This window comes from Anas acuta, chromosome 29 (assembly GCF_963932015.1).
Source record: "Anas acuta chromosome 29, bAnaAcu1.1, whole genome shotgun sequence".
Taxonomy (NCBI): domain Eukaryota; kingdom Metazoa; phylum Chordata; class Aves; order Anseriformes; family Anatidae; genus Anas; species Anas acuta.
Window position 1 is genome coordinate 3,260,312 of NC_089007.1, and position 27,020 is coordinate 3,287,331.

Consider the following 27,020-nt stretch of genomic DNA (forward strand, 5'->3'; position numbering starts at 1 on the left):
GAGGGCCCCGGGCCGCGGCCCCCTCAAAATGGAGGCGGCGGCGCCGCGGACCCCCCGCTCCAGCCCCCAGCGGGGAGCCGGCCCCGCCCCCTCGGCCGCCCTCAGCCAATAGGAGCCCCGCGCGGCCCGGTGACGCAGGGAGGGGGCCGCGGTGGTGAGCTGCGATTGGTCGTTGGCGGGAGGGGGGCGGGGCGGGAGCGGCGCGGCGCGGGGCGCTCGGGGTCCCCCCGGCGGGGAGCGGAGCCGCTGCGGCCGCGGGTTCGAGGCCCGGGCCCGGCTCATTCGTGCGCTGAGCTGCGCGGCCTCAGCCCGGGGGGGGGGAACCCGATGGAAACGGCCCCGCTCCGGCCTCGGGGCTGCTCCGAGCCCCCCCCTCCCCCAAAAACCAGGCCCCGGTGGCACGGTGGGGGGGGGGGGGGGAGCAGCCCGGCAGCGGGAGTGCACCCAGGGCAAGGGAGAGCCCCCCCCTCCCCCGCACCCCTCCGAAAAAAAGGGAAAAGGAAAAGAAAAAAGAAAAATACTGTTTATTTCACACCACTACATCAAGTGCATCAGGCTGCCGTGGCCCCGGCGGGGCCTGCCCCCCCCCCCCCCCACCGCACTCCCCATCCGTCCCCGTCCGTCCGTCCCCAGGCTCAGAGGGGGGGGGGCTCGGAGGGGGCGCTCCCCCCGCTGCGGGACCCCCAAATCCTCCTCCCGGCTCGCTCTGCCCCCCGCTAACCCTGCGCAGTCCCCCCCCCGTAGTGCAATGTCCCCACGGGGATGGGGGGGGCACGGGCACGGGGCCACCCTTCTGGAGGTCCAGCAGCTCCTCGGGGGCTCGACGCCTTCATTTTCGGGTTCCCGCGGCTCTGTTTGCTCCGAGGGGGAGAGGGCTGGGAACCGGGGGGGGGGGGCGATGAAATAAAAAGGGGGTGAAACTCAACCGGGGCTCACCGCTACCGGGCCTCGGAAACACAGAGAAGGCGTGGAGAAGGGAGAAAATGGCCCCCAAAAAAAAGAAAAATCACTCCTGGAGGGGGGGGGAGACCTGACATGGAAAGGCGGGGAGGGCGGCCCCCCCTCACCCAGGGACACGGTGAGTGCAGGCGGGGGTCCGGCACCACGCACGGAACGGGGCCACGAGGCACACGGGAGGCGAACACGGTTGGGCCACGTGTGGGGCGGGAGGGGGGCACGGACACCAAGGCGCGGGGTCTGGGGGGGCCCCGAGCCCCCCGCCGGAGCCGGGCAGAGGGGGCGGGGGCCGGGGAAAGTCGGTCACAAAGTGCTGATGGCAGGAGGCTGGGGTCGGGGAGGGGGGGTAGGGGGGCTCGGGGAGGGCGCCCGGGCTCGGGGAGGGCACCCGGGCGTGGGGGGCCCCCCCCTTGGCCCCCTTCCCTTAGGGGATCTGAAAGACGTTGAGTTTGCTGGTGTTTTTGAGCGTCTGTCGGCGGTTGCAGAACCACACGCGGACGACTTCGCGGTCGTAGTTGAGCTCCTTGGCGATCTCGGTGATCTCCTGGCCGGTGGGCAGCGCGTTCTTCTCGAAGTGGGCGTTGAGCGCCTCGATGGCCTGCGGCGTGAAGGACGTGCGGCGCTTGCGCTTCTTGGAGGGCTCCCCCCCCACGAACTCCATCAGGTTCTGCTGCCCCTCCTGGTTGCGCAGCTCGGCCTCGCTCAGCCACTTCTCCAGCACCGGCTTCAGCTTCTGGGCGCTCTTGGGGGTGATGTCCAGCTTCTCGAACCTGCGGGGACAGCCAGGAAGTGTTTTGGGGGCAGGTTTTGCCTCGTCCCGACCTCCCTCCTCTCCTCCTCCTCCTCCTGGATCGCTGCCCCCACCCCGCGGCCCCCCCGGCCCCGTGCCGGTACCTGCAGATGGCCGACTGGCTGTAGGCAGGGCCCTCGGTGGCCGTCAGGGCCTGTCCCACCTGGGTCTGCGTCAGGCCGAGGGACAGGCGCCGGATCTTGAAGTTCTTGGCGAACTCCCGGATCTCCTCCAGGTTGATGCCGTCCTCCTCCACGCCGCTGTTGGGGGCCTGGGGCTCTGCGAGCGGAGGGGCGGCATCAAAGGCGGCCGGCGGTGACCCCCCCGGGGGCTCCTCTCTCCCAGTAGGGAAGCCCAAATCCCAGTATCCCCCCCCTGAGGGACTCACTGGCCACCAGCTGGCTGACGGTGGGCGTCTCGGAGCAGGTGATGGGGACGGGCGCCGAGGCCGCCTTCGCCGCCGGCGCAGGGTTGGCGATGACCACGGCCGGCTGCGGGAGAGCTGGGGCCGGCTGGATGGGCTGCACCTGGGGGGGCAGCGAGGGTCAGCAGCGGGGCTGGCACCCCGATCCGTGTCCCCAATCCAGCACCGTGTCCCCAATCCAGCACCGTGTCCCCAATCCAGCACCACATCCCCAATCCGGCACCGTGTCCCCAATCCAGCACCGTGTCCCCAGTCTGGCACCGTGTCCCCAATCCGGCACAGTGTCCCAGTGGCCGGCCAGCCACCCAGTACAGAGCCACCCAGTTCTGTGCTGGGACGCCCCAGTTCCGTACTGGCAGCCCACCACGTGCAGGGGGAAGGAGAAGCAGGTAGAAGAAGGGCTCGCGGCGTGGCCCCAGCTCACCTCGCTCTTGGTGGGGGGCTCGGGGGGGCCGCTTTTCTTGATGGCGGCCGCTTGGATGGTGCCGCTGGCCAGCGTGGCGATCACCTGGCCCTGGGCATTGAGCAGCAGCTGCGGTGTCACCGCCTGCTCCTGCAGGCTCGGGGCCGGCACCGGGCTGGCGGCCGCGATGCCGGGGGGGTTCACCACCCACGGCAGGGTCCCGATCACCTGCGCGAGGGAGGAGAGCGGGGGCTGCAGGGGGGCACGTCCTTCCAGCGCCCTTCCCAGAGCCGCTGTAAGGGTGGGGGGCACCCTGGGGACGCCCCCTCCCCATCCCCGGCGGTACCTGGCCCTGGGCGTTGGTGAGGATCTGCCCCGTGATGCCCGGCACGCTGGAGATGGTGTTGGCGATCACGGGGGCGGCCGCCAGGGAGCTGAGGAGCTGCGTTTGCCCCCCCAGGGAGGCGGCGCTGATCTGCGGAGAACCAAAAGGCAGGGGTTAGGGACGGGGGCTCGGGGCTGCTCGTCCCCCCCCTCATCGGGCCACCGCTCATCCCGGGGTCACCGCGTCCCCCCCCGTGGCAGGGCGGCCCCCGCCTCGCTGCCGTGATGGGAAGCGGTCGCTCCCAGTCCTTTACCCAAGTTTTTTTTTTTTCCCCAAGCCACTCGGGGGCTGCCCGTGAGGCCGCCGGAGGGGGATGAGCACCCAGCGGGGATGGGGAAACTGAGGCCAGGGTCTGGTGCCGGGAAAGGGGAGCGGGCGCGGGCCTGGGGCTGCCCGGCTCCTTACTATGCCGGGGTTAAAGGCAAATCCCGCGGGCTGCACTGCTGCGAGCTGGGGCTGCGGCTCAAGCGGCTTCGCCACGGGCGGCGTGGGCGCTGCAGCGGGCTGCGGCAGGATGGGGGGCTGGCTGGGCACGGCGGGCGCCGGGGGGAACACGCTCTGAGGCTGCAGGGGGGGCCGGGGCTGCACCGCGGCCGGCAGCGGCTGGGCAGGCTGCACCGGGGCCGGAATCACCGTGTTGAGGACGGCGGCGACTGCAAAGAGACGGAGAGAGCGTGAGCCGGGGGGAGCAGGGGACCGTGGGGACAGCGGGGAGGCTCCAGGATGGGACCCGAGGAGGCTCCAGGATGGGACCCGAGGCTCGCTGGGTCCCCGGTCTGCCCCCCACCCAAAGGGAACCGCATCGCCCGGGTGCTCCTCGCACGGCCCAGAGGAGAGGAGGCGATGCCCCGCTGCAGACGGGCACAGATCCTGCCCGGGCACCGCAGAGCCCCCGCGGCGCTGCCCCTTGGGGAGGGTCACAGCCCTGGGGACCTGCACCCGCTGCAGTGGTGTGACACGGCCACAGCCCCAAAGCTGCCCCGGACCCCAGACCCCCAGCACTGTCCCTGTACCCTCATCTCCCCCCCCCCCCAACCGCTGCCTTCCTCCCCCTCACCGTCTCCTTCCTCCCTCCCTCTCGCCGCCCCTCTCCGACGCTCCCAGCACCTTTCGGCCTCGGGGGGGTCGCCACAAACCCTGCTTCTTCCAGCGCCCGCGATTAAACACCGTTTCAGACCCCTCCTGGAGAGGACGGCCTCGGGTCGGCAACAAGCCGGGGAGGACCAGGCGTGCAATTAAGGATGCTGCAAAGCAGAAGAGCAGCGGTTACCTTGCAGATTGGCTATAGGTGGTTTGAAAATTCCCCCTGTAGGAGAAGCAGCCGTCAGTCCGGGAAGGGCAGCGACCGTTGCTGTAGGAAATGTCCACACAGCCAGCCCCTGCTGACCTGCCACTTGACCTGCAATACTGATGGGGATAAGAAGAGGTTGAGTAACTGTCCCTGCTGGAACCATTACTCCTGTCACAACTGTTGCTAAGTTTTCCTGAGTCAAGACCTGCAAAAGCAAACAAGATTTAAAAAAGAACAAAAATCAACGCCACTGCAGACAGCATCAGCGAGGCAAGAGCGAGCAAAGGGGCGCGCAGCTGGCCCGGGGTCCCTCCCATCTCAGCAGCTGGGTTCCCAGCTCCGCGGAGCCCCCCCCCCACGACCCCCCCGAGGGGGGGAGATGCCCCCCATATCCCCCCCCCCCCCCAGACCACCACCACCACCACGGCCGTGGCTCTGGCAGCACCTCGGGCGGCGTGGTCCGGGAGGCAGCTCCTGCGCCCCGTGCCAGCAGCCGCCGTCGCTGCCCCGGGTGCCCACCACCAACGGGTGCCCCCCCCCAAAAGTCCCATCCCTGGGTTCCTTCCCCTTCCCCCCCAGGGTCCCCTGCAAGCTGCCGTGCTCCCCCTGCCCCTCCAGCCCCCCCCCAGTGCCCCAGCCCCGTCCCATTCCCCCCCCGGGGTAGTTACCTGCGGGGCAGCCAGCGGGGCCAAGGGCTGCGGCTGCTGGCTGGCGGCGTGGCCGAAGGTGCCGCTGGGGGGGCCGCTGCTGGGGGATGCTCCAGCTGCCGGCTTGGTTTTGCCTTGGGGGGGGCAGAGGAGAAGGTTTGAGAGGTGCTGGGGTAAGGGGGGGACCCAAATCACAGCCACAACGCCCCCCCAGGGATGAGCGTCCCTCCCAGGGCTGTCCCTGTCCCCCCCCCCGGGGATGGTGCTGGGGCAGCACCGGAGCAGCAGCCCCCCCATGGGATTTGGGGGGATCGTCGCCTTGGTTATGGGATGCAGGAAAAGGGAGTTTGGGGCTTATTACGGGGCAGGGACCCAAGGAGGGGGAAGGAAGGGGTTAGGAGATCTGCGGGGGTGCACACTGCGCCTGTTCCCCCCCCCCCAGCCCAAATCAGCAGCGGCTGCAGCGGTGCCAGCACCCGACGGGGGCACCCTGGGGCGGTGGAAGTTTTGTAACTACACAAAAAGTTTCCAGAAAATGGAGGCAATTCGCTGCGTGGCTGAAATCTTGCGTTCTCCTGCTAAAGCTGTTTCAGTTAATTTGCATTTTCCAACCCAAATGCACAGGAGATGGTAAGATTCCTAAGCTATCATTAACATCCAGGTAAGAGGAAACCTCGTTCCTAATCCTTATTTATTACTTTTGAAAGACCTGTTTATTTTTTGAGCAACCTCCTGTATTTATTCTGCACAACTTCTAATAACGGCAGCCCTTGGGTACAAAATCCTCATAATCCTCTTCTATTTTTGTAAAAAGAAAGACACCCTTTTCCTGTCTTCTCCTTCGTCAGAAAAAAAAAAAAAAAAAAACTTTTACCAAATAAATACTTTTCTCATCTACGAGCCAGGCATTTCTCAGATTTGGGTCGCTGCCCAGAAATAGCTACAGGTCCACGAAGGTTTTTTTGTTTTTGTTTTTTTTTTAGCAAAATTGCCGTGGTTCTAAGACAAGGTCTGAGCATTGCTCTGGGTGCAGGATCCTCCCCTCTCACAGCTGCTGGAGGGGGAATTATTTTGCTGAACCCTAACGGAGCTCAGCACAGGGATGCTCCGGAGCGAGGGATGGGGGCTGCTCGTCCCACAGAGCGCCCCGGACCCCAGCCTGCCTGCAGGGCTGGCAGGAGCGGGGCAGGAGAACATCTCACCGGCCGCCTCCGTGCTGCTCGAGGTCTCGGTGCTGGGGGGCACCTCCTCTCTGCCCGGGTCGCCACTCCCTCGCGGGGAGCCCCGTGCGCCCTCCCCGGGTGGCATCTCCGAAGGTTTCCTGTCCTCCTCGGCCGGCGGCGGGGCGTCCACGCCGACCTCCAGCACGCGGATCGTCTCGTGGCTGGACATGACAATGACCTGCAGAGGTGTCCCCAAACGCCCATCAGCTCCAGGGGCTGGCCCCTGGCTGCTGGGCTCCCCCCGTCCCATGGGGCTGGGGCTGGGCGAGCCCCCGGTACCCCACCTCCTGCACGGGAACATGGGGAGCCCAGAGCAGTTTTGCTCCTGTGGCTGGAATTTTGCTCCTGCAGCTGCAGTTTTGCTCCTCTGGATGCAAAAGCAACCGAGAGCAGCTCCCAGGGCTGCGGGGAGCCGAGGCGTGGAGCAGTTTTCCTGCAGCTGCTGCCCCCCCCAGCCTTGCCCTGTGTGCCCCTACCTGCTCGTTGACCGTCAGCGGGGCCTCCTGGGTCTGCACGGCTTCGGGGTCCATGGTGTCCCCGGGGAGGCGGGAGAGGGCAGGGGGAGCCGGCTCACACCTTCCTCATGCTGCAAGCGAGGGACACCGCAGTTTGTCCCCGAGCCACCGGGCACCGCGGGGCCACGCGCTGGGAGCCGAACGTGCCCGGAGGAGAACGTTCCAGGAGGCTGCGGAAGAGTCGGTGTCCCCCCCCCGCAGGGGCTGGGGCTGTGGGGCTAGCCCAGTTTGTTTGGTGAGGGTCAAAACGCACAGCGGGGGCCAAGCCTCTTCCCCTCTCCTCTCCCACCGTGCTTGGGGAGATGAGGGTTAGGGTTAGGGTTAGGGTTAGGGTTAGGGTCATTAGGGTTACGGTTAGGGTTAGGGTTAGGGTTAGGGTTAGGGTTAGGGCTAGGGTTAGGGTTAGGGTTAGGGTTAGGGTCATTAGGGTTAGGGTTAAGGTTAGGGTTAGGGTTAGGGTTAGGGTTAGGGTTAGGGTTAGGGTTAGGGTTAGGGCTAGGGTTAGGGTTAGGGTTAGGGGTAGGGTTAGGGTTAGGGTTAGGGTTAGGGTTAGGGTTAGGGTTAGGGCTAGGGTCATTAGGGTTAGGGTTAGGGTTAGGGTTAGGGCTAGGGCTAGGGTTAGGGTTAGGGTTAGGGTTAGGGTTAGGGTTAGGGTTAGGGGTAGGGTTAGGGTTAGGGTTAGGGTTAGGGTTAGGGTTAGGGCTAGGGTTAGGGTTAGGGCTAGGGTTAGGGTTAGGGCTAGGGTTAGGGTTAGGCTTAGGGTTAGGGTTAGGGTCATTAGGGTTAGGGTTAGGGCTAGGGTTAGGGTTAGGGCTAGGGTTAGGGTTAGGGTTAGTGTTAGGGTTAGGGTTAGGGTTAGGGCTAGGGTTAGGGTTAGGGTTAGGGTTAGGGTTAGGGTTAGGGTTAGGGTTAGGGTTAGGGCTAGGGCTAGGGTTAGGGTTCGGGTTAGGGTTAGGGTTAGGGCTAGGGTTAGGGTTAGGGTTAGGGTTAGGGTTAGGGTTAGGGCTAGGGTTAGGGTTAGGGTTAGGGTCATTAGGGTTAGGGTTAGGGTTAGGGCTAGGGTTAGGGTTAGGGTTAGGGTTAGGGTTAGGGTTAGGGTTAGGGTTAGGGCTAGGGCTAGGGTTAGGGTTAGGGTTAGGGCTAGGGTTAGGGTCATTAGGGTTAGGGTTAGGATCATTAGGGTTAGGGTTAGGGTTAGGGTTAGGGTTAGGGTTAGGGCTAGGGTTAGGGTTAGGGTTAGGGCTAGGGTTAGGGTTAGGGTTAGGGTTAGGGTTAGGGTTAGGGTTAGGGTCATTAGGGTTAGGGTTAGGGCTAGGGTTAGGGTTAGGGTTAGGGTTAGGGTTAGGGTTAGGGTTAGGGTTAGGGTTAGGGTTAGGGTTAGGGTTAGGGTTAGGGTTAGGTTTAGGTTTAGGGCTAGGTTTAGGGTTAGGGTTAGGGTTAGCGTTCCTGCAGCCCCTTTCAAAAACCTTCAAAAAGCAGCTGTGAACCCATGGCTGCTTGGGCACGGAGCGGGTCCCCAGGTGTCTCGGTGACACCCCCGGCTCTCCCAAGCCCCCAGTTCCGAACATCAGCAGCAGGAGCCATGACCTGCTCCATCCCAAGGGGACCTGGGGCCTTGGGGTGCTTCGGCTGATGTTTTTGGGGTGAGATGAGTCGCTCCCGATGGCAGGGGCTCGGCACACCTGTGGGCAGGCGGCTCGTCCTCCCCCAGCGCCCCTCATTATCCCGTTTGGTCACGTAGTGTCCCCTCGCCGCCTTACAGGAGCATAATTGCCTTTATAAGAGGCTTATGAATTTTTTATTAGGAATGTCTCTGGGACGCATTTAACCAGCCGGCCTGGATGACATTCAAAATTACTTGATGCATGTGCGAAGGTGTCCTTGTTTGTGGAGCTGCGCAGGTGCCTGGGGCGTGTTTATCCTGGTGGGAGCAGCCAGGCCCCAGCTCAACCTGCCCAAAATGCCCCAAAACGCTGGGTCCTGCAGCTCCCTCTGCCCTCTGATCCTGCCTCTGCCCTGCGTCCTGAGCTGGGGCCAGCATCTGCAGTTCCTAAACATCACTTGGATCCCGTCACTCCAAGGGTGCCCAAATGGAATTTGGAGCCAAATTCTCATTTGAAACTCACCAGGGGCCGAGCATCTCGCTCCCTGAGGCTTTTCAGCCACTGCTCATCATTTATTGTCGGCAGCCAAACGATGCCGGGGGGCCCAGCACAGCACCAGGACGGGGCTCGGCAGCCGCCTGCCCCTGCCATGGTCCTGCCGGGCTCATCCCAAAAACCTCACCTAGGGCCGGGGGGCCGCAGAGCTTCAGCCCCATGGCCGGATTCGGGGGGGGGGCGTCCCCACACCCCGTGACTGCTCCCCGGTACCCACTGCGAATTTTTAAACCTGGCCCGAGCTTCAGAGCACACAAACACCTTGGGATGCCAGCGCGCGGTTTAATTAACAATTTATTCCGGTGCAACGGAGAGCAGAGCGAGGGACGAGCTAGCGGCTTACGCAGGCAGCTGGCGTAATTAAAAGTTAATGAGCTCCCGGCAGCCAGAGCTGGGCGAGCGGTGAGGAAGCCGGAGCAGGGGATGCTTGCGCTGCCTGCGAGGGGCAGGTGGGGGGGAAACCTCTGGGACCCGAGGTGCGAAGGGTCCTGCTCCGTGCAGGGCGAGAGGGGGAAGGAAAACTGGCAGCGGGTGGCAGGCGCTGGTCGGGGGGGCTCTGCCCTGCCTGCTGCTGGACTCCCCCCTCCGGCTGCACTCTGGGTGCTGCATATCGCGATATGTCGCGATGTGTCCCCTGGCACTCAGGAGCTGGGGAAGGTTCTCGGTCCCATCCTGTCCCCTCCCTGCCTGGGATGTCACCGTGTCCCCGGGGGGGGGACCGGGGCTGCCTTTAGGAAGGGGACGCCGGCGCTCACTCACGGTTTGCTCGGGGTGCAGTCGGGCTCCTGGAGGGGCTCGGGGCTGGTCCTCGGGTTCAGGCAGTGCTGTGGGGAGAGAGAAAGCAGGGCTGGAGGGGAGGGGGGGCTGAGCCCTGGGACAAGGAGCCCCGAGCCCAAGAAGCGAAGTGTCCCCAGCACCGTCCCCAGCACGCGCAGCAGCTAAAAGCTAAGGCACGAATTCGCCTCCCTCGGGGACTCGGGGGGTCACGACACAGGGACCCCCCCGCAAGCACCAGGGCTCGTTTCCACCCATCCAAGCCCCCAGCCCCACGAGGGGAGGCGAGGCCGGGACCCTCTCCAGCCCCTGGGTTTCTCCCAGCACGGCCGGAGCAGCGAGAGGCTGCGGAGGGCATCGCGCCCGCGCCAGCCACCGCCTCGATCGCCGCGAGGGGCTTCGATCCGCTCAGGCTTGCCCCGCGGGGGAAGACTCAAATAACGCAGAGAGAAGAGGAGAGAGAGAGATTTTTTTTTTTTTTTCCTCGGTGCTGTGCAAAGAGACCAATTAGTGCGCTAGACGATTAAACAGACATTTCATCATGTCAGGCTCGGCGCGCTTTGGCGGCGCTTTGGGTTTGGGAGCGGGCTGCTTCTCCTCCAGCAGCCCTTCTGCAGGTCGGCACTACCATTTCATTTTCCTTCTTCACACATTTTTCGCAATTAATGGGACAAATAATTTGTCCAGATGGTGGTGTTAAGTGCACGCAGCAAGAAGACAGCCATTTCGCAACAGATGGCGACAAGGAAATGAAATGCACAAAATAATAATAATATTTAAAAAAAAAAAAAAAAGGAGGGGGGGAAAAAAGGAGAGGATAATTTAAGATGCTCTGAGTCTCACTGTGAATATAATTGCCATGTTAATTACAAGCGTTGATGAGTCAGAAACGTGGCCACTCGGATCCCAAGTGGGCAGAAATCTAAGTTTGAACAAACTTGCCACAGGTGAGGAACCCTCAGAGGTTAATTAGGGCCGGGCCGGACAGAAGACATTTTGGACACGGTTCCAGCTTGCTAATTACTCGCTGTCATCACCCCGGATTAATTCCTCTGGACGCCCATTCCTGCCCCAGGCTCGGGACTTTCCACGCTCCGTGGCGGGGGAAAGGCCCTGCCACAGGTGGGCGAGCCCCAAAACCGTGATAACACCGATCCCCCCCCAGCTGGGCCTTGCACACTGCACCCCAACGTGGCCGGGGCAGGACCCAGCGCGCCTTTTTCCCCTTTCTTGACCCTTTCTTGAAGTTCATGGCCCCTGAGACGTGTCAGTGCGGGGCTGACCCGCTGTTCAATCGTGGGTGATCGCAGTGCGCCCGCCGGCCTTTGCAAAGGGGAAATCCGGCCCTTGAAACCTCTTTGGTTTGCACAGCACGGCCATTGGGGTTTTCTCTTCGAACCCCAGAGGCTCAGCCCCGCAGCATCTCGCTGCTGGACCTGAACGCGGCTCCTTAACGCAACCTGGCCGGGCAAAGAGGCTTACGGGACCCGGAGCCCCAGGAGATGAGCCTCTAATTCCTTCGGCTGTGCTTAAAAACACGTGCCCTGATCAAAATCTGTCCACTAAGCAGCGACAGGATGCAAATCTGATTTCTGCCCCATCCTTTTGGCACCGCAGGGACTCGGGGCCAGCCTACTGGCATCGCTCGGTCGTGGTGAAACAGCCCCTGGGCGCACAGGGCTCCGGCCACCGGCACATCCCTTTGCGTTCCCAGGTTATTGAGATGATTTCACCCCAAAATCAGGCCCCAGACCCCAGCGTGGCACAGCTCGAGGACCTCGGCTCCTGGCGCAGGACTGCAAAATGCTGCTGTCCCGTTACAGGAGCAGCTCCTCGGTCCCCGGTCCAAGCCCTGCCGGGCTGGCTGCAGCAGGGAGCGAGGTTTTACAGCCAGCTGTAAATTCCTGGAGATTGGGGCTCTGAGGGAAAGCTGGCGTCAGCCGTAACTGGAAGACGGCGAAGGCTTCAGGACAGAGGCTTCTTCTGCTGGGAGGGCTTTGGAGCAGCTCCCCGGTGCTCCTGGTTACTCATCCATGGCTTGAGTCAAGCTCGTTCCTGGAAAAACCCATGCCAGGGCTTGGGCAGGCCAAATCTTGAAGACGAGTCCGGGAAAAGGCATCGACGAGCCCAAGGGGAGCCCTGCCAAGGCGAGCGGAAAGACGCAGGGGCTGCCTGGAGCCAGCGAGAGCCACTTTGAGTGAAGCGAGCGGGGCTGAGCCGAGCTTGGCTGCGTGCCCACAGGCACCATGGCAGGAGTGAGCGTGGGGAGGGGTCTGCGTGGCTGAAACGGAGCCCCCGGCACGTCCCAGCCTGCAGCCCCTCGCCCCGGGGCTGCGTTTTGGCGTGCAGACACCTGCGTGGGACGGGGCACCAAAGGGAGCAGGCGCTTTGCATCGCGCTGCGGGACCCCAGCCCAAGCACAACCTCGCAGGGGAAAGACCCCAAATCAGTCGAGCAGGGCTTCCTGCCAGCTTGGGGGTTTAACTCCATTATTTGCAAAATCCTCTTTGCGCCGTTGAAAATGAAGATTTTTCTCCTGGCTGCGTTGTGCTTTTACCCTTTCCGGCCACTATTGCCCTAAAACGCCCCCGGGAAGGTGCGGGGCAGCCCCGAGCCCTGCGCCCACCTCCGCCACCGACGGCTCGCACGACCTTGGTTGCATCACTTCACCTCCCATCACATCCACCTCCATGGGGCTTGGGGGTCAAAAACCCGTCCTGACCCCAAATAAAACCTCGGAGGACGATGGGGATCCCCCGATCCCCCGGCACCGGGAGCAGCCGCGCGGTGACTTCCCAGGGACCCGCTGGTCTCCCCGGAGAGCCAGGAGAAGGATTTTTATTCCCGCTGCGCCGGGGAGGCGAGGGATGAAGTTCACCTCCCAAGGTCATGGCAGAGGAGGGTGGCAAAACCAGGAGCAGATTTCCCGTCCCCCGAGCCGCTGCATTCGAAGCTCCCATCTGGCTCCCCCCAAAAATAGCGCCCGCAGCATCCATCGCCCGGGGCTGCCAACGCCAGAGGCACCCTGGGGGGGGCCAGGATGTCTCGGAGGGACGGCACAGTGGGTCTGGGGGGGGCAGGACCCCCCCCACGCACACACACACACAAAAAATAACACTATGGTCCTGTGGAATGTAACGGGGGGGGGGCAGTGCTCTGCCCCTCGGTGGGGTGGGGGGGGCTAAAAGGGGGTTCCTGGGTGAAGATGGAGCCCGTGACGGCAGCACGGGATGGGGAGGGGGGCGAGGAGGGAGGCAGCCCCCCCATCCCCTGCACCTCCCGCTGGGGCTCTGCGGCACCACGGAAAGTGCCCCCCCCCCCCAAAAAAAAACAAAACAAACAAACAAAAAAAAATACAAGTGGGGGTCTCAGAGCAGCAGCACGAGCTGTCCCCCCCCCCCAAGGGCCGAGATGTCCCCGGGGCAGGGACCCCCCCGCAGGGACACGCGGCCCCCCCACTTTGCCGCACACCGTGCCCAGCCCCACACTATGCCCCCCCCCGAATGTCCTTGCCCCCCCCAGCTGTACGCTCCATCCTTCCCGAGGTGCAGCATCCCCCCCGTGTCCCCCCCTCTCCAGGGCTCTGCTCGCCCCCCCCGGAGCCCCCGGGCTCCCAAATCCCTTCCGAGCACCTGCACCCCCCCGGATCCCTCACCCCGAGCTGGGGGGCCCCCTTCCCCTCCCACCCGGGGGGGGGGCTCCTTTTGCCCTGCACCTCCAGCACCCCAACACCGCCCCCCCCCGCAGCACCCTTCACCCCCCGATTTATTCCTCCTGCCCCCCCAAACCCCACCTCCCTCACCCCCAAATTATTACCGCGTCCCCCCCCAACCCCGCTACGATCACATTTTCCCCGCTGGGTGCGGGAGGGGGGGGGGGCACGGGGGTCCCGGAGCTTGGGGTGCCCCCCCCAGCCTCCCCATTCCCCCCCCTTTTCCCCTCGGTGCCCCCCACTTTCCCCGGTGCCCCCCCCCCTCCCCTCTTTCCGCCGCCTCTCCCCGTTTTCCCCTCTCCCCCCCCGTTCCCCCCCCCCCGGCCCGAACTCACCCGGGCTCTCTTTATCATAAATATATAAATTATGCTAATTACGGCATTGCATATTCACCGCGCCGGGGCCCCGCCGCCCCCCGCCCCGGCCCCGGCCCCGGTGCCGGCCCCGGCCCCGCACTCACCGGCGGCTCCGCGCGGCCCCGCTCCCGCTCCGCTGCCGGCGAGAATTAAAAATTCATCGCGGCGGCGGCGGCGGCACAAAGGGGAGGGAGGCGGCGAGCGGGGCCCGGAGGCTGGAAGAGGAGGGGGGGGGGGAAAGGAAAAAAAAAATATAAATAAATAAAAAATAAAATTAAGGGGGGACGGCCCCGGCCCGGAGCAACCCGAGGAGGGAGGTGGTGGTGGTTTTTTTTTGGGGGGAAAAGGGAGGTTGGGGTGGGTTTTGGGGGGTTTTTGGTGTTATTTTTTTTTTTTCGCTTTTTTTCTTTTTTCCTTTCCCTCGGTGGGATTTTTTAGCTGCTGCGTCATGAACATAATTTATGCGCAGGCCTTTGCCGCATCCCCGGGCTGCCACGCTGCTCGCCGCCGCCGGGGGCGCACGGAGCCCCCCCCCCTCCAGCCCCGAGACCCCCAAAGTCAGGGCTCCCCCAAACCAGAGCCCCCCAAGTCCACCGCACCGCAGCCCCTCAAACCTTGAGACCCCTAAGTGCCATAACCCCCCCCCAAACCCCCAGCTCCAGCCTCCTCCAAAATCACCGACCCCTAAAACCCCAAATTCCCCCAGAACCCCAATCCCAGCCTCTCCAGCCCCATTAAATCCCCGCCTCTCCCCAAAACCAGAGCCCCCCGACCCCACTCCCAGCAGCAACCCCCACGCTTTGGGGTCACCCTTTGCAACCCCCCAGCAGCCGTGTCCCCCTGCAGAGCTGGGGAGCCCCCCAGCTCCGCACCACCCCTCAATCCCTCTGGCTCCGAGCCGGCTCATCGTCACCCTAATTCGGCATTTGATCACCAGAAATTAATTGTCACATTAACGCGCAGCTCCCGGGGGCAGCACAAACAGGGTGCCCCCCGTCAGCCCCTTCCCTTTTGGGGGCTGCGTCTCGGGATAAAACCCCGGGGCCAAACCCTTTACGGGGCTCGAGGGCTTTGCCCCAAAACCACCCCAAAAAGCCTCGCCGAGGCTGCGAGGAGGGAGCTGGAGGCCCGGGGAAGCCCCAGTAATAATTCAGGAGGCTCCATGTTCCCGGCATAGCATTAGCCTCGGATCCAGCCTCCCGCTGGAATATGCAGGAGGCTGAGCTCCGAGCCACGCTCGGCTCTCGCAGCCTCCCCTCCCTGGGGCTGGGGGGTGTTGGGGGGCTTCGGGGCACCCGCTCGGAGCCTTGGGAGGGGGCTGTGGGGGGGAAGTTTTGTCCTAGGGGGCAAAAGCGAGGATGCTGCTGGCTGCTCGCGCCCACCGGCCACGGAGCGCAGGGGTACGGGGTGTGGGGTCGGTGCCAGCGCCCTGTGCTGGGGTCACTGCTGGATTTCTGCCTGCTGGGGACCAGGAACAAGGCTACTGGAGGATTTGGGATCCTACCGGCAGGTTTCAGCCTGCAACATGCCCCAAAACTGTGCCGCTCCCCGGGCCCCTCCGCCAGCTCGGGGGGACCCAGGCTTGGGGGGCGCCGGGGGAAGGAGCGAGGAAAGGCACACAAAAGGAACTCAGGTGCAGCGTGAACCCTGTCACCACGCAATTAAAAGAAGGAGGAAAACTATTCCTGTAATTGCAAAGCTCGTTAGGAGCACAGGTGCAATTCTGTGGCTTTTCAAGCCAACTTGCGGACCAATTACAGCCTGGTTGGAACCATCAGAAGGGAAGGCAGCGAAGTGCATTCTCCTGCCTGTTGTGTCTTTTACAATTTTTTAAATTGCGACTTTCTTCTTACCTCCCAGCAGGAAAAAAGGAGGAAAACAAAGACAAAATCTCCAACTTAGCAACTCAGTTATTGGTGCCGCTTAAAAATGAGCATGGCTTGACAAGGCTGAATTATTTTTCTTTCACATCTATGTTAGCTGGAAGAATTACACCTTCCGTCTGGCCTTGCAGAAAAAGCCAATGGGCTGGTTTATATTTTTCTCTTGTAATACGGCTTTTTCAGTCCATCGTAAGATTTCATAACTTTTTTTTTTTTTTTTTTTTTCCAAAATGCACTTCTGATCGTCCCATGAATGTCAAAAAAAAAAAAAAAAGTATTTGAAGTTTGTATTAGGTTGTTGTTAAAAAAAAAAAAAGTGTAAATGCCGTGAGTGGTTCTTCCCAGGCTAAAATCCTGCCCCTCGTCCCTTCCTGGTGTACAGGAAGGTTTCCTGAGTTACTGCAACCTACCCTTGGCGAGCTTCATCTCGCAACGCACCGTGGCAATATTTTGTGCTGGTTAACACCAAACTGGAGGAGCCCAGCAGACAGCGAGGGGGCACGGGGGCTCAGGCTCACATTCAACAGGAATTAAACAGCTCCATGCCCGGCCGAGGCAGTGCCCACAAATGCTGCCAACGGGCAGCCGGCACCGGCCACAATTTTGTTAAAAACAGAACTGGATAGGTGAAAGCATCTTCACTTGCATACAGCTGCTATCTGAGACTGCAGCGCAATTCTGCTGAGAGCCTGGTTTGCATATGCTGTGCTGTGATTATGAATATTTAAATACCTCCATCGAGTTGAATTGCAGGCTCATTTACATACATTGGCATACTGCTTAATATAATGCATACGGGGAACAGGGTGCACATTGCATTTTTAATTTTTCTTGAAGAGGAATTGATTTTATGAGTGCTGAAAAGCTTTTTTTTTTTTTTTTTTTTTTTTCCCCGGGAAAATAGCTTGTTTGGAGAGGGGGGTGGATTTTAATTAACTGTTTGACAGGAAGAGCTGGCAAAACTAAAATGCTGACTGCAAGAATGTGTCCTTTGTTCCAGAGCTCGCTCTGCCGACGAGAACTCTTGGTAGGTGCCCAAATTAACACCGCAGCTTTCTTGCCCGCGCTTCTTTCGTTGCTCCCAGCACACGCAGCCCTGGGTTAGGGAAGGGTTTGCACCTGACCCAACTGCTTCTGGCACATCCAATTTGCTGCGGAAAGGTTTCCAGCCCTGCCAGGGACGCGTGTGCCACAAACCAGCCTCGTCCAGATGTTCCAAGAACTTCATGACTGGGAGCGCAGGAAAAGGGGAGCCAGATTTTATTTTGGCCTCCGCACTGCAAAGCGACTCCTGCTGCCCCCAAACCCTCCACACACCTGAGTTGGGCACCCGATTTCTTTGGTGCTCCGATAGATCCGGCCTCTGCTCTGCTTTTCTGCTTAGAGCTGGAAACAGACTCTAAAATTTCCGTGTTTTTTTTTTTTTTTTTTTTTCCAGGCCACTTTGTTGTGTTGGATGCAATCCAGTCCTGGCAAATCCAAGTACAAATCCCCTCGATTTCAGTGGTAGGGGGAGGAAGGGCAGGATTTTCTCCAGGTGGGAGACATCATTAAATAATTAGCAAATGATTATTCATTGCTTTTATATAATTAACTGCAGGCCTGCACCCATAGCGTGCCTCCTGTCTCAAAGTGCCTCTGGCCCCCAGTCACTCACATGAGCAAAGTTTCACAACCACAGCTCTGATTTTAAGGCCACGGATGTCACCAGCAGATTTTTTAGGCTTTAAGCAGACGTTACCCCAGCCAGCTCTGCTTTTAATAGCGGTCAAACAACCTCGTGCTGTGTAAATAAGGATTCCCAGCCCAGGCCTCTGTCCGGGCGTTATCTGGTTCCTGTTATCTGCAGCGGCCCCTTCGCCTTCCAGCCGTGCCCGGCCTGGGAAGCAAAGTCCGTGGGCAGGCATCCCGAAACCTCCTCCAGGTTCCATCCCAGGGCTGCAGGGCGTGAGGAGCCGCGAGCTGATTTTACACAGCTTGAGGATTTCATGGGAGGTTTCCTCTTGGAGTCGCAGGAGACCCTTAACGAAGGCAAATGGGTGACAAAACCACAACTGAAACAATCCCAGCGCGTCTGCAGGATGGTGCTTGCGGAGGAGCCCGGCTCTGCTGGCTGGAGATGCTTTCTCCTCGCCTTTCACACCTCGCAGAGCATTTCCACTTGTCCTCTGCAAGGAAGTTTTCCTTATAACGGCATCAGGGGAGCAGAAAAAGGCACATTTCTGAGAATAAATCAGGAGCTGCTGAACAGCCTTAACCCTCGGCTGCTCCAGCAGGTTCCAGCGCTTTGCAGGGTTGGGTTTGGGGAGAAAACAGCAGGGTTTGGTCCCTCGGAAATCTTCCCAGTGCAGCTCCTTCCCCTTCCCTTGCTTTCACCCCCCTCGCTCTGCGTTTCCACGGGCAAGTTCCAAGCCATCTTCTCTCCCACTTTAAAGGGTAAATATTTTTTTACAGTTCCTGTGCTGTTACAAGGTGAAGAACATTTTCTGGGCATGAATTATTTATGAAGCCCTCCCAGGCACAGCAGCCAGCGTGCATATTCATCAGGCAGCCGGTACATTATTCATGAGAGGCTCGCTGAAATTGGGAGAGAACAATGATGTTGGGGATTGAGATGCCTGGGACTGGGCTTGAAAAAGGCGGCTGTGCCCTCAAAGGCTGGGCAAAACGCAGCCAGAAAGTTCATCAAAATCACAAAAGGAATGGAAAGGGCTTTCTTTTTTGTGCTCTTTTATTGCCACCCATACGCATTACTGTATATATATATTTTTTATTTTATTTTTTATTTTTTTTTAAAGGAAGACTTCACACACAAACTGCACCACACTTGAAGCGCAGCTCCAGCCCCCCGGCTGAACCTTCTGCTCCTGGACCTTCAGCAGTTTATTGCTTCCAACAGGTTTTTGGAGTGGCAATCAGCCCTGAACTCCCACCAAATTTAAATGTTTTCACAGGAAACCTCACTCTCGTTCCCTAACCCAGTCACCTCCCAAATCACCCCAGGCCATACCCATAGGGTGACCCCCCCCCCCACACATCACACCGGGCTATACAGGGTTATACCCCCCCCAAATCCCCCTGGCCCATACAGGGTGACCCCCCCCCCAAATGACCCTGGGCCATGCTGGGTGACCCCCCCCAAAACCAAATGGGCCACACAGGGTGCACCCCCCCCAAAATCACCCCTGGCCCATACAGGGTGCCCCCCCCCAAAATGACCCTGGGCCATGCTGGGTGACCCCCCCCCAAAAACAAATGGGCCACACAGGGTGCCCCCCCCCCCCAAAATTCCCCCCAGGCCATACAAGACCCCCCCCCCCCAGCCCAACTCTGCCCCCCCCATCCTCTAAGCCCTGCCCCCCCCCCGGTTCCTTTTACCCCCGGGCTCTCTCCAGAGCCCCCCCCCCCCAACCTCAGGTCCCCTCCCCCAACCTGAGCCCCCCCCCCCCCAGGTCTGGTTGTAAATTGGGGGCGCGGCCCCTTTAAGAGCGCTCGGCCCCGCCCCCGCGCGCGGTGACGCCACAGCGGGCGTGGAGCGGCCGCTTCCTGCCCCCGCCCCTTCCCCCCCCCCCCCCCGCGCCCCCGCGGGCCGCAGTGACAGGCAGGCGGGAGCGCGCGCGGCGCGGGCACAGCGGGACCGGCACCGGCACCGGGCCGCCGCCGCCGCCGCCGCCATGAACGGCAAAGGCAAGGACCGGGCCGCGCCGCGACCCCCCCCCGGGCCCCACCCGGCGCCCCCCCTACCCGGGGCCGCGGCCCCTTTAAGGGCCTCGCCGCAGCGCGTGACCGCGCGGCCGGGCCGGGGCCGGGCGGACCAATGGGAGCGGGGCGGGCGGGGGGGCGGGCTCGCGGTTGCCATGGCGCCGAGCGGCTCGGCCGGGCCGTTAACCCTTTGTGTGCCGGGCGGTGTGTGTGTGGGGGGGTGAAGCCCGGTGACGTAAGGGGCGGGGGGGGGGCGTTAAGCGCTGGGGGGGGAGGGGGAGCCCTCGGGTGACGTCACTGGATCTCCGCATGACGTCACGGGGGGCGAGTGAGGTAACGGGGGGGGCCCTGGGACGACCCCGCAGGACGGGGAGGGGGAAGCCTAAAGGGGGGGGGGGCAGGGAGTGGGGACCCCCCCCCGGTGACGTCAGGGAACCCCCCCGGGTGACGTCATCGGGGACCCGCTTCGCAGGGAAGGGGGCAAGGGGGGGGGCGTCGGGATGACGTCATGTGGGGGGGGGCACGGGGAAACCCCCCCGGGGTGATTTGGGGACCCGGGGGGCGGCGGGGGGGGCAGCTGAGGACCCCCAAAAATAAAAGGGGTGGGGGGGGGGCTCCGTGTCCTGCCCCCCCCCCCGCCCCCCCCAGACCCTGGGACCCCCCCGGGCAGCCCCGAGGACCCCCGGGGGGGTGGTGCTGGGGGGTGAGGGGGGGTCTCAGTGACCCTGGGGGGGGTCCCGGTGTCCCGGGGGGGTCTCGGTGCCCCCCCGGTGCCGCTCTGCCGCGTGTTTCAGTTTTGGGGTGAATTCTTGCATTTCTGGGGTTGAATTTCGGTTTTTGTCCCCGCAGGGCAGTTCCCCCCCCAGCCCGCCTACCCCGTGCAGCCCCCTGCCAACCCCCCCGTGTACCCGCAGACCCTGCCGCTGCCCCAGCCGCCGCCCTACACGGACGCCCCGCCCGCGTACTCCGAGGTAGGTGGGGGTGATTCCTCCCAAAAAAGCAATCCCGGGCTAAATTATTATTATTATTAACAATTATTATTATTATCATTATTATTATTATTATTTTTAACCGGGGGGGCTGGTTTGCTGCTCCTACCCCTGGCCCCAACTCGAATTGAATCAAAGCCCCGGGCGTTGCTCGGAGCCTCCCTTGGAGCCCAGGGGATCCCCAGCCGAGAACCCGTCCGTGGAAACGTCCTGGGTGGGCTCCCGGGGGCTGCGGGGACCTGGCCCCGAGCAGCAGCAGTGGGAAATTGCCCCCCCCCCCCCGGGACACCCACAGGTAATCCCCCGGGGCAGCGCTCCCCAGGGCGGGCGGGAGGGTGAAAGTCGAGCTCAGGGCTGGCTCTGAGTACGCAGTGGGTGTGGGGAGTCATCCAGCTCTGAACCTGCCTGCGTGGCTTTTTTTTTTTTATTATTATTATTTTTTTATTTTTTTGCAGCTTTACCGGCCCAGCTTCGTGCCTCTGGGGGCCGCCACCGTCCCCACCATGTCCGCGGCGTACCCGGGCGCTTCGGTCTTCCTGCCCGTGGCCCAGTCCGTGGCCGTGGGTCCCATCGGCTCCTCCGTCCCCATGGCCTATTACCCCGTGGGCCCCGTGTACCCCCCCGGCTCCACGGTGCTGGTGGAAGGCGGCTTCGATGCTGGAGCCAGGTTTGGGGCCGGCGGCACGGCCAGCATCCCGGTGAGTACGGCCACAACCCGGCTGCTTCGGCTGTAGGGGCGCGTGGAGACGAGCCTGGGTGTGTGAGCAGAGCGAATTCATCGCGTTTTGGGGAGCCGAGGAGCCTCCTGCCTTCGTGCGGGGGGGTTTTGCTGTCCCTGAGCTCAGCTGAGAGCTGCCAACGGGTGGCTCCGGGGCTCCGTCTGCTCGCAGACCCCAGTCCAGCCCGGGGACCCCGCTGTAAGGTGCCCTGGAGGGGGGTAAGGCAGCAGCTGAGCGACCTGCCTGCAGCTCAGCCTCACTCCCCGCTGCCCTGCAGCTCCTCAGACTCACAACCACGCCGGGGTTTTGCTCCTCTGCGCACACAAAAAGCCTCCTAACCCCTAAAACCCACAACCCTAACCCCTAAAAAGCAGAGGGAGGGCGTGGAAGCCCAGCGATTTCCCCCCCGGCCTCGATCCCTGCCTGGCAGCCACCAGCAGCAGGTGCCGGGCGCCCACACCCCGCTGCAGATGGGTGCCAGGAGGAGCTGCGGCGCTCCTCCAGCCCCCTGCTCCTCTCTTTTTTTTGCAGCCCCCCCCTCCCGGGTGCCCCCCCAACGCCGCCCAGCTGGCCGTCATGCAGGGAGCCAACGTCTTGGTGACGCAGCGGAAGGGGAACTTCTTCCTGGGAGGCTCGGACGGCGGCTACACCATCTGGTGAAGAAGGAAAGGGGCCGGGGGGGGGAGCGGGAAGGGGTGGGGGGGCTACGTTTGTGTAAGGGAAGACATCACATCCCGTCAGCACTTCTCACCATGTAACTGCTTTAGTCCATATTAACCCGAGGTTGCAGCGCAGACACAACGCCAGGGCTCCTCCTGGCCAGGACCCCCACGCTGAGCGGGGCCTCTGCTGAATTGGGGGGGGGAGAGGCGGGTTCCCCAAACCAAGGCAGCCCTCAGCCTCTCCCTGGCATTTCGTTTTGCAGCGCTGCCGCTGAGCTTTACTGATCGGCTGCTTTGGGGAGGGCGAGGGGGCCGAGCTGGAGGCAGGGCGCGACCCCTTCCCCTCGCGATCCTGCTGAGCCAGCCCCGAAAACCTTGGGGCTTCCCCTCCAGAGAAGCCGAGGTGCTGGGTGGGGGGCAAGGCGACCTCCCCCCCCCACGCCGGGGGCACCTCGGCGCTGCGTCCTGCCCGACCTCACTGCAGAGCGGATCCCTCGGGGCGCTCTGTGCTCACCGTCGCCCTTTGCTCCCCTCCAGGAAGGCGCAGCTGGCGTGTGTCATGGGGTTTCTTTTGTACACTCCAAGTAATCTTGGATTTCTTTGCACATTAGATCTAATCAAAGCCATGCTTTGGTGCCAGAAACACAATGCAACTCATGTTTGAACATTTCATTAAATGCTAACTAGGCTTTTAGGACGACGCTTAATAAACCAACTCTTTTTTTCCTCTTTTTTTTTTTTTTGAACTCAACCTGGTGTCCTGACACCAAAACTCCTTAAGGCTGTTGTTCAAACAGAGGCTGGTCACCATCTGCACAGGGGTGTGTAGCAACTGTCAATCAACACACAAATTAGCTTGGTTAATCGGTTGTTTTACGAATGCATACTTCAGAAATGACTTGGGTGTAATGAAGTCTTAGTAGGGTTAAGAAGAATATTTCAGGGATCCTCAGTGTTTTTTCTCTTTTTTTTTTTTTTGTTTTGTTTTATGAAGAAAAATATCAGATTCAAATATATTTTATCTCGAGGTTTCAGTTTAATCTAAATCTGTGTCCTGTATATGTTGTGTTTAACCATCCAACTGACTGTTATGGAAGTTCAGCATTACGTATCTCTCTGTATACACTGTGGTGCACTTAACTTGTGGATTTTTTTATACTAAAAAAAAAGTAGAATAAAGACTATTTTGAAAATTTGAATGAAGTGGCAGACTGGCTGTTCGACTTCCAATAAACCCCCGTGGCTCCTGCCCGTCCCACGCCTTAGGGTTTCTTCACTTGTTTCCTCTTTGCTGCTGTTTTGCAAACTTCCTCCTTCTGTGTTTGTGTTTTTTTTTTTTTTTTTTTTTTTGGGGGGGGTTTATTTAAAGGAGGAACTGCCCCATGCCAGCAGCCCCTCGTGACTTGGGTGATCGATCAGGCTGTTTTACAAGCATTTTCCCCCTTAGCCTCGAAATGAGCCACGCCGATTACCCTTACCCCAACCCTCAACCCAGAGCAGAATAACTTAATTGTTTTGGGAGATAAGGAAAAAAACAAACAAGAGCAATTCTTCAGGCATTTGTCACTGGGCTGTATTAGAAAGCACCAAAGGGAGGAGGACAGGCTGCGAGCAGCCGGAGCCGGGCTGCGCTCTGCCACGCCTGGCTTTATCTTAAAGGTTTGCTTAATAAATTAAGGGGAAAAGAAAAAAAAAAAAAAAGCTTCTAGATCCCAGACTCTGAGAGTTTTAGGCCACATGGCATCAGACCTGAGTGCAAGAGAGGGGCGCGCGCTGGACCCGGGGGGGGCTCAGATGAAATACTCCTCCTTCTCCTTGGAGGGGGCGTCCTCCATCTGCACCGACACCTCGGTCTCGGCCGCGGGCTGCTCGTAGGTGAGGTAGCTGCCTTTGTTTCTGTACAGGTAGATGATGATCACCACCAGGACCGTCAGCAGGGTGATGAACACCAGCGTGATGACAACTGCGGGGGGTGGAAAGGCGGAGAGGAGCAGGGTTTAGCCCCGGGGGGGTCCGTACGGAGCTGCTGCCGCCCGGTCTCAGTGGGGTGGCCGCGGCGGGGAGCCCCTACCTGCGATGACGGCCGTGTTGGCGTCCTCATGCAGAGGGGGGGTGTGCGCCTTCTTCAGCCCCGGGGTTGTCAGCTCCTCTGCAGACACGGGGAGGGAGAGGGGAAAGTGAGCGAGGCCGTCCCTGAGCCGCACTGGGCACGCAGCGACCCCGGGCGAGGGCTCCTGGGGGGGTTGGGGGCACAAAAGGGGGTCCCGGGGTCTTACCTGCAGCTAGCGGGGGCTGAGCTCCTTCCATGGCATCGGCCCTGGCGCTGCCGGCTCCTTCCAGGTGAGGGTCTGGGCTCCTGCACGACTACCAAGAAAAGGAGGAAAAGCGGTGAGTGAGCGGGGCGGGGGCTGGCACAGCGCGGGGCTGCGAGGGGCTCGGTGCTGGGGCAGCACCGGTGGTGCCGGACAGCTGGGAAACCCTGCGGGGGCTTTGCTGGGGCAGGAATTGGTGCTGAGGGTTGGAGGGAGCTGTGCTGGGGCTGTGAATCCCAGCCCGTGGGTGTGCGTTGGGGAAAGGGGCTGCAGGTTTGGCAATTTGCTCTCAGAAGTTGTAAGTTTTGTGGAGCCGAATTGCCTGTGCCTGTAAAGCCTCGCAAAACCTCGCGGCTCTGGCACCCGGAGCTGCTGCAGCCCGAACTCTGCCCCTGCAAAGCTCCCTCCTGAGCGTGCCGGGGGACGAGCAACAACCTTGGCAGCCCCCAAAATTAAGTGGTCGCTGCTGCTGCTGGCAGGCCCAGGGCAGCGGCTCCTGTGCTCGGGCACAAGTGACTCAGCGGCTCTGCGGAGAGACACCGCTAGATGTCAGGAGCAAATAAATCACCCCCCCCCCCAAAAAAAAAAACACAAAAAAAGAAGCAAATTGAACCACAGGAGCGAGCCGAGCGCTGGCCGCGTGCCCAAAGTGGGAGCTGCTGGATGTGGCCCCCCTGGCACGGCGGGGATGCCGGGAGGGTTGGAGACGCCAGGCGAGCCTCCGGCAGCCCCCGGGAGCTGCTCTGCTGCTCGTCCTGCCGTGTGCCCTGGTAACTCAAAGCGCTGCCGGGCCGGGGCTTGTTCAGGCTGAGCGTGCACAGCAGCCCTGACAGCAGCAGGGTTTGCGCCCAGCCGCCAGCGGGGTGAATTTGGGAACCCAGCCCCCTGCCCGGCACCGTGTGGCGGTGCTCGCTCCGTGCCCGCTTGGCGGACGGGGGCCCAGGACCCCCGAGATGCCAGGACCCCGAGCTCCACAACTGTGCCCCAACCTCGACAACTTTGCCCCGGGCTCAGGCGAGCCCCGGCCGGGCTGGAGAGCTCAGAACCAGTTTCTCCAGTGCGATGCAGACCAGACGGCCCCGCTGGCAGCGCCGCTGCAATCCAGCCTTGCAAAAAAACCCGTCTGAGCCCAGCGATGTGGGACAAAGTTTCAAAGCCCAGCGCAGAAGCTTGCATGGCATTTAAAGCAGGAAATTTGCTTTAAAGCTCTGCCGACAGCGGTGTCTGGGCGGAGGAGCTGGGAACGAGCCCATCTCTGGCGCTGAACCTGCCTTGCATGGGCACAACCTGCAAGCGCACAGCCTCGAAGGCCGTGGAGCAGCAGCAGCTTGGGCTGCTTTGGGGCGAGGGATGGATGATATTTCCGTAAGAGCCTACTGCTGGGATTTCAAGGAAAGGAGAAAAAACCACTGCTGACTGCACAGGGAGCTGGGTGCTTTGAGGAGAGGGGTCCCTGCGAGGTGTTTAGCCAAAGTTGAGAAAGTGGGAAGAGACCCCGGCAGGAAAACAAACACCATCACTCAACCATTACAGCAAAGCCCCCCCCGTGCCGCATCCCAGCAGGAGCCCGGCCACCCCACGTCGCTCCCGTACCCCTCCCGTACCCCTCCCCACCGCACCGGCACCGCGGGAAGGGGCCCCCGTGCTCGGCATGGGGGGGCCCAACGGGGCGGGGATCGCGGCACGGGGGGTACCTTGGGGGGGGGCAGGATGCGGCCACGAGCTGGTGTGGGGTCAGGGGCACGCAGGGAGCTGTGCCGCAGCCAGGCTGACCCAGCTCCCGCAGTGCACCGGATCCCTACAGAGCTCCATGGGCTTTTAAAGCAGGACTTGGGGAAAAAAAAAAAAAAAGCTACCAAAAAACCCAACCCGAATCTTCCTCATTCTTGCGTGCTGGCCAAATCCTCCACGTTGCTCAAGAGCGGTTCCCACAGCGGAGCCCTCCCCGTCCTGCAGCTCCCGAAAAGCTCGGGAGCAGGCGGGTGCAGGGGATGCTCGGCGGCACCTTCGCAGCCCCCAGACCCCAAACCCAGAGGCTGGGGGGAGCGCACCCGCCGGGTGACCCCGATCCCTGCCCCGTCTCACCGCGCTACATCCTGGGAACGGCGCCTCGTGCTCTCCCAGCGCCCTGCTGGGCTTCTGCTCGGGTTTCTGCTGATTGAAGCTCAGTTTCAGCTTCTCCCGCCTCTCGCCGCGGTGGGCTGAGGCCGTTCCGCTTCCCGTTTGCTCCCCAGCTGAAATCCCGCGGCCGCGCACCCACCGAGGCGGCGATGCTTCGGCACGGCAGCCGGGCCCCCTTGCAGCGGGGCCGAGCCGATTTCACCACCCAGCAGCCCCGCGGGGCAGCCACCGATGCAGGACCTCGTGCCTCGTTGGGTGCCCATTTGCTTTGCAAACCCACGCGTGCAGAAACCCCCCCGGGACCCCCACTCTCCCCACGTTTCCCCGTACCTGTGCCCGCTGCGCCGCGGCGAGGGGCTGCCGGCACCATGTGCGCTCGTCGCTGCCTGTGCAGCCTCGCAGGGCGCAGCCCAGGCGTTTCCCCTTCCTGCCTCACCTTTCCAGTTCCACTGCCCCGATGATAAAGGCTGCAAATCCTCCCCGCTTAACCCCTTGCTGCCGAGGGAGCGGGGATCCCGCAGCAGCCCCGTGGCCACCCGAGCGCTTTGGGTGCGCGCCAGAGCGGCCACGCATCGCACGGGGCTCGGCCAGAGGGGTCCGCTTCAATTTGTGGGATTTCAGAGCTAATTGGGGCTCTTTTTCTGCATGGCAGAAGGTTTGGGGGAGAGGAGCAGCCAGCCTGGAGTGAAGCAACCAGCCCGACGCCTTCCTCGTGAGTCACCCCAAAACCGCAGCGGCAGCCCGGCGGTGCCGGGGGAGAATGGGGAAACAAATCCCACCTGGATCTGGCCCTAAACCCGCGGGCAGGGAGCCCCCACGTGAGCCGGAGACGATGCCCAGGCATCCCCAGGCTCTGCTTTTTGGCAATTTTGGGTGGGCTGCCCCAGCTGTGCCGCACTGCAGCCCCCCCGAGCTGCCTCTCAGGATGGAGACGAGATGCCCGGCGCTGACATTCGGCCCTCGGTCGCCTTTCCAGAAAATTCCACCTCTTCTTGC

The 27,020-nt window shown here is 61.8% G+C and overlaps 2 protein-coding genes across 4 annotated transcripts; one reads left to right on the top strand and one right to left on the bottom strand.

Moving 5' to 3' along the window:
- Positions 1-509: 509 nt before the first annotated feature.
- POU6F1 (POU class 6 homeobox 1) lies at positions 510-13,881 on the bottom strand. 3 transcript variants are annotated; one of them, XM_068663417.1, is made up of 13 exons: positions 13,741-13,881; positions 9,554-9,618; positions 6,597-6,706; positions 6,100-6,298; positions 4,919-5,031; positions 4,230-4,366; positions 4,017-4,141; positions 3,365-3,612; positions 2,921-3,049; positions 2,596-2,802; positions 2,136-2,274; positions 1,852-2,026; positions 510-1,727 (listed from the first exon to the last, which is right to left on the bottom strand). In XM_068663417.1, the coding sequence occupies exons 3-13, from the start codon at positions 6,648-6,650 to the stop codon at positions 1,382-1,384; spliced, it is 1,872 nt and encodes a 623-aa protein (XP_068519518.1). In that variant the 5' UTR covers positions 6,651-6,706; positions 9,554-9,618; positions 13,741-13,881; the 3' UTR covers positions 510-1,381. The 3 variants fall into 3 exon arrangements, with proteins under 3 accessions (XP_068519518.1, XP_068519519.1, XP_068519520.1); XM_068663418.1 differs by lacking the exon at positions 13,741-13,881 and adding an exon at positions 13,616-13,633; XM_068663419.1 differs by lacking the exon at positions 4,017-4,141 and having other exon boundaries at positions 4,230-4,455.
- A 5,189-nt stretch (positions 13,882-19,070) lies between these two features.
- On the top strand, positions 19,071-22,790 carry DAZAP2 (DAZ associated protein 2). Its single transcript, XM_068663368.1, has 4 exons — positions 19,071-19,206; positions 20,071-20,192; positions 20,666-20,908; positions 21,461-22,790. The coding sequence occupies exons 1-4, from the start codon at positions 19,194-19,196 to the stop codon at positions 21,587-21,589; spliced, it is 507 nt and encodes a 168-aa protein (XP_068519469.1). The 5' UTR covers positions 19,071-19,193; the 3' UTR covers positions 21,590-22,790.
- The last annotated feature ends 4,230 nt before the right edge of the window (positions 22,791-27,020 follow it).

Excerpts from the sequence above, each read along its gene's own strand:
- POU6F1 (XM_068663417.1), bottom strand. The coding sequence starts at position 6,650 with ATGGACCCCGAAGCCGTGCAGACCCAGGAGGCCCCGCTGACGGTCAAC. Across the intron at positions 6,299-6,596 it reads CGCTGACGGTCAACGAGCAG|GTCATTGTCATGTCCAGCCA; the intron begins GTAGGGGCACAC and ends ACACCTCTGCAG. Across the intron at positions 2,027-2,135 it reads CGTCAGCCAGCTGGTGGCCA|AGCCCCAGGCCCCCAACAGC; the intron begins GTGAGTCCCTCA and ends CTCCGCTCGCAG.
- DAZAP2 (XM_068663368.1), top strand. Across the intron at positions 20,193-20,665 it reads CCCCGCCCGCGTACTCCGAG|CTTTACCGGCCCAGCTTCGT; the intron begins GTAGGTGGGGGT and ends ATTTTTTTGCAG. Across the intron at positions 20,909-21,460 it reads GCGGCACGGCCAGCATCCCG|CCCCCCCCTCCCGGGTGCCC; the intron begins GTGAGTACGGCC and ends TTTTTTTTGCAG.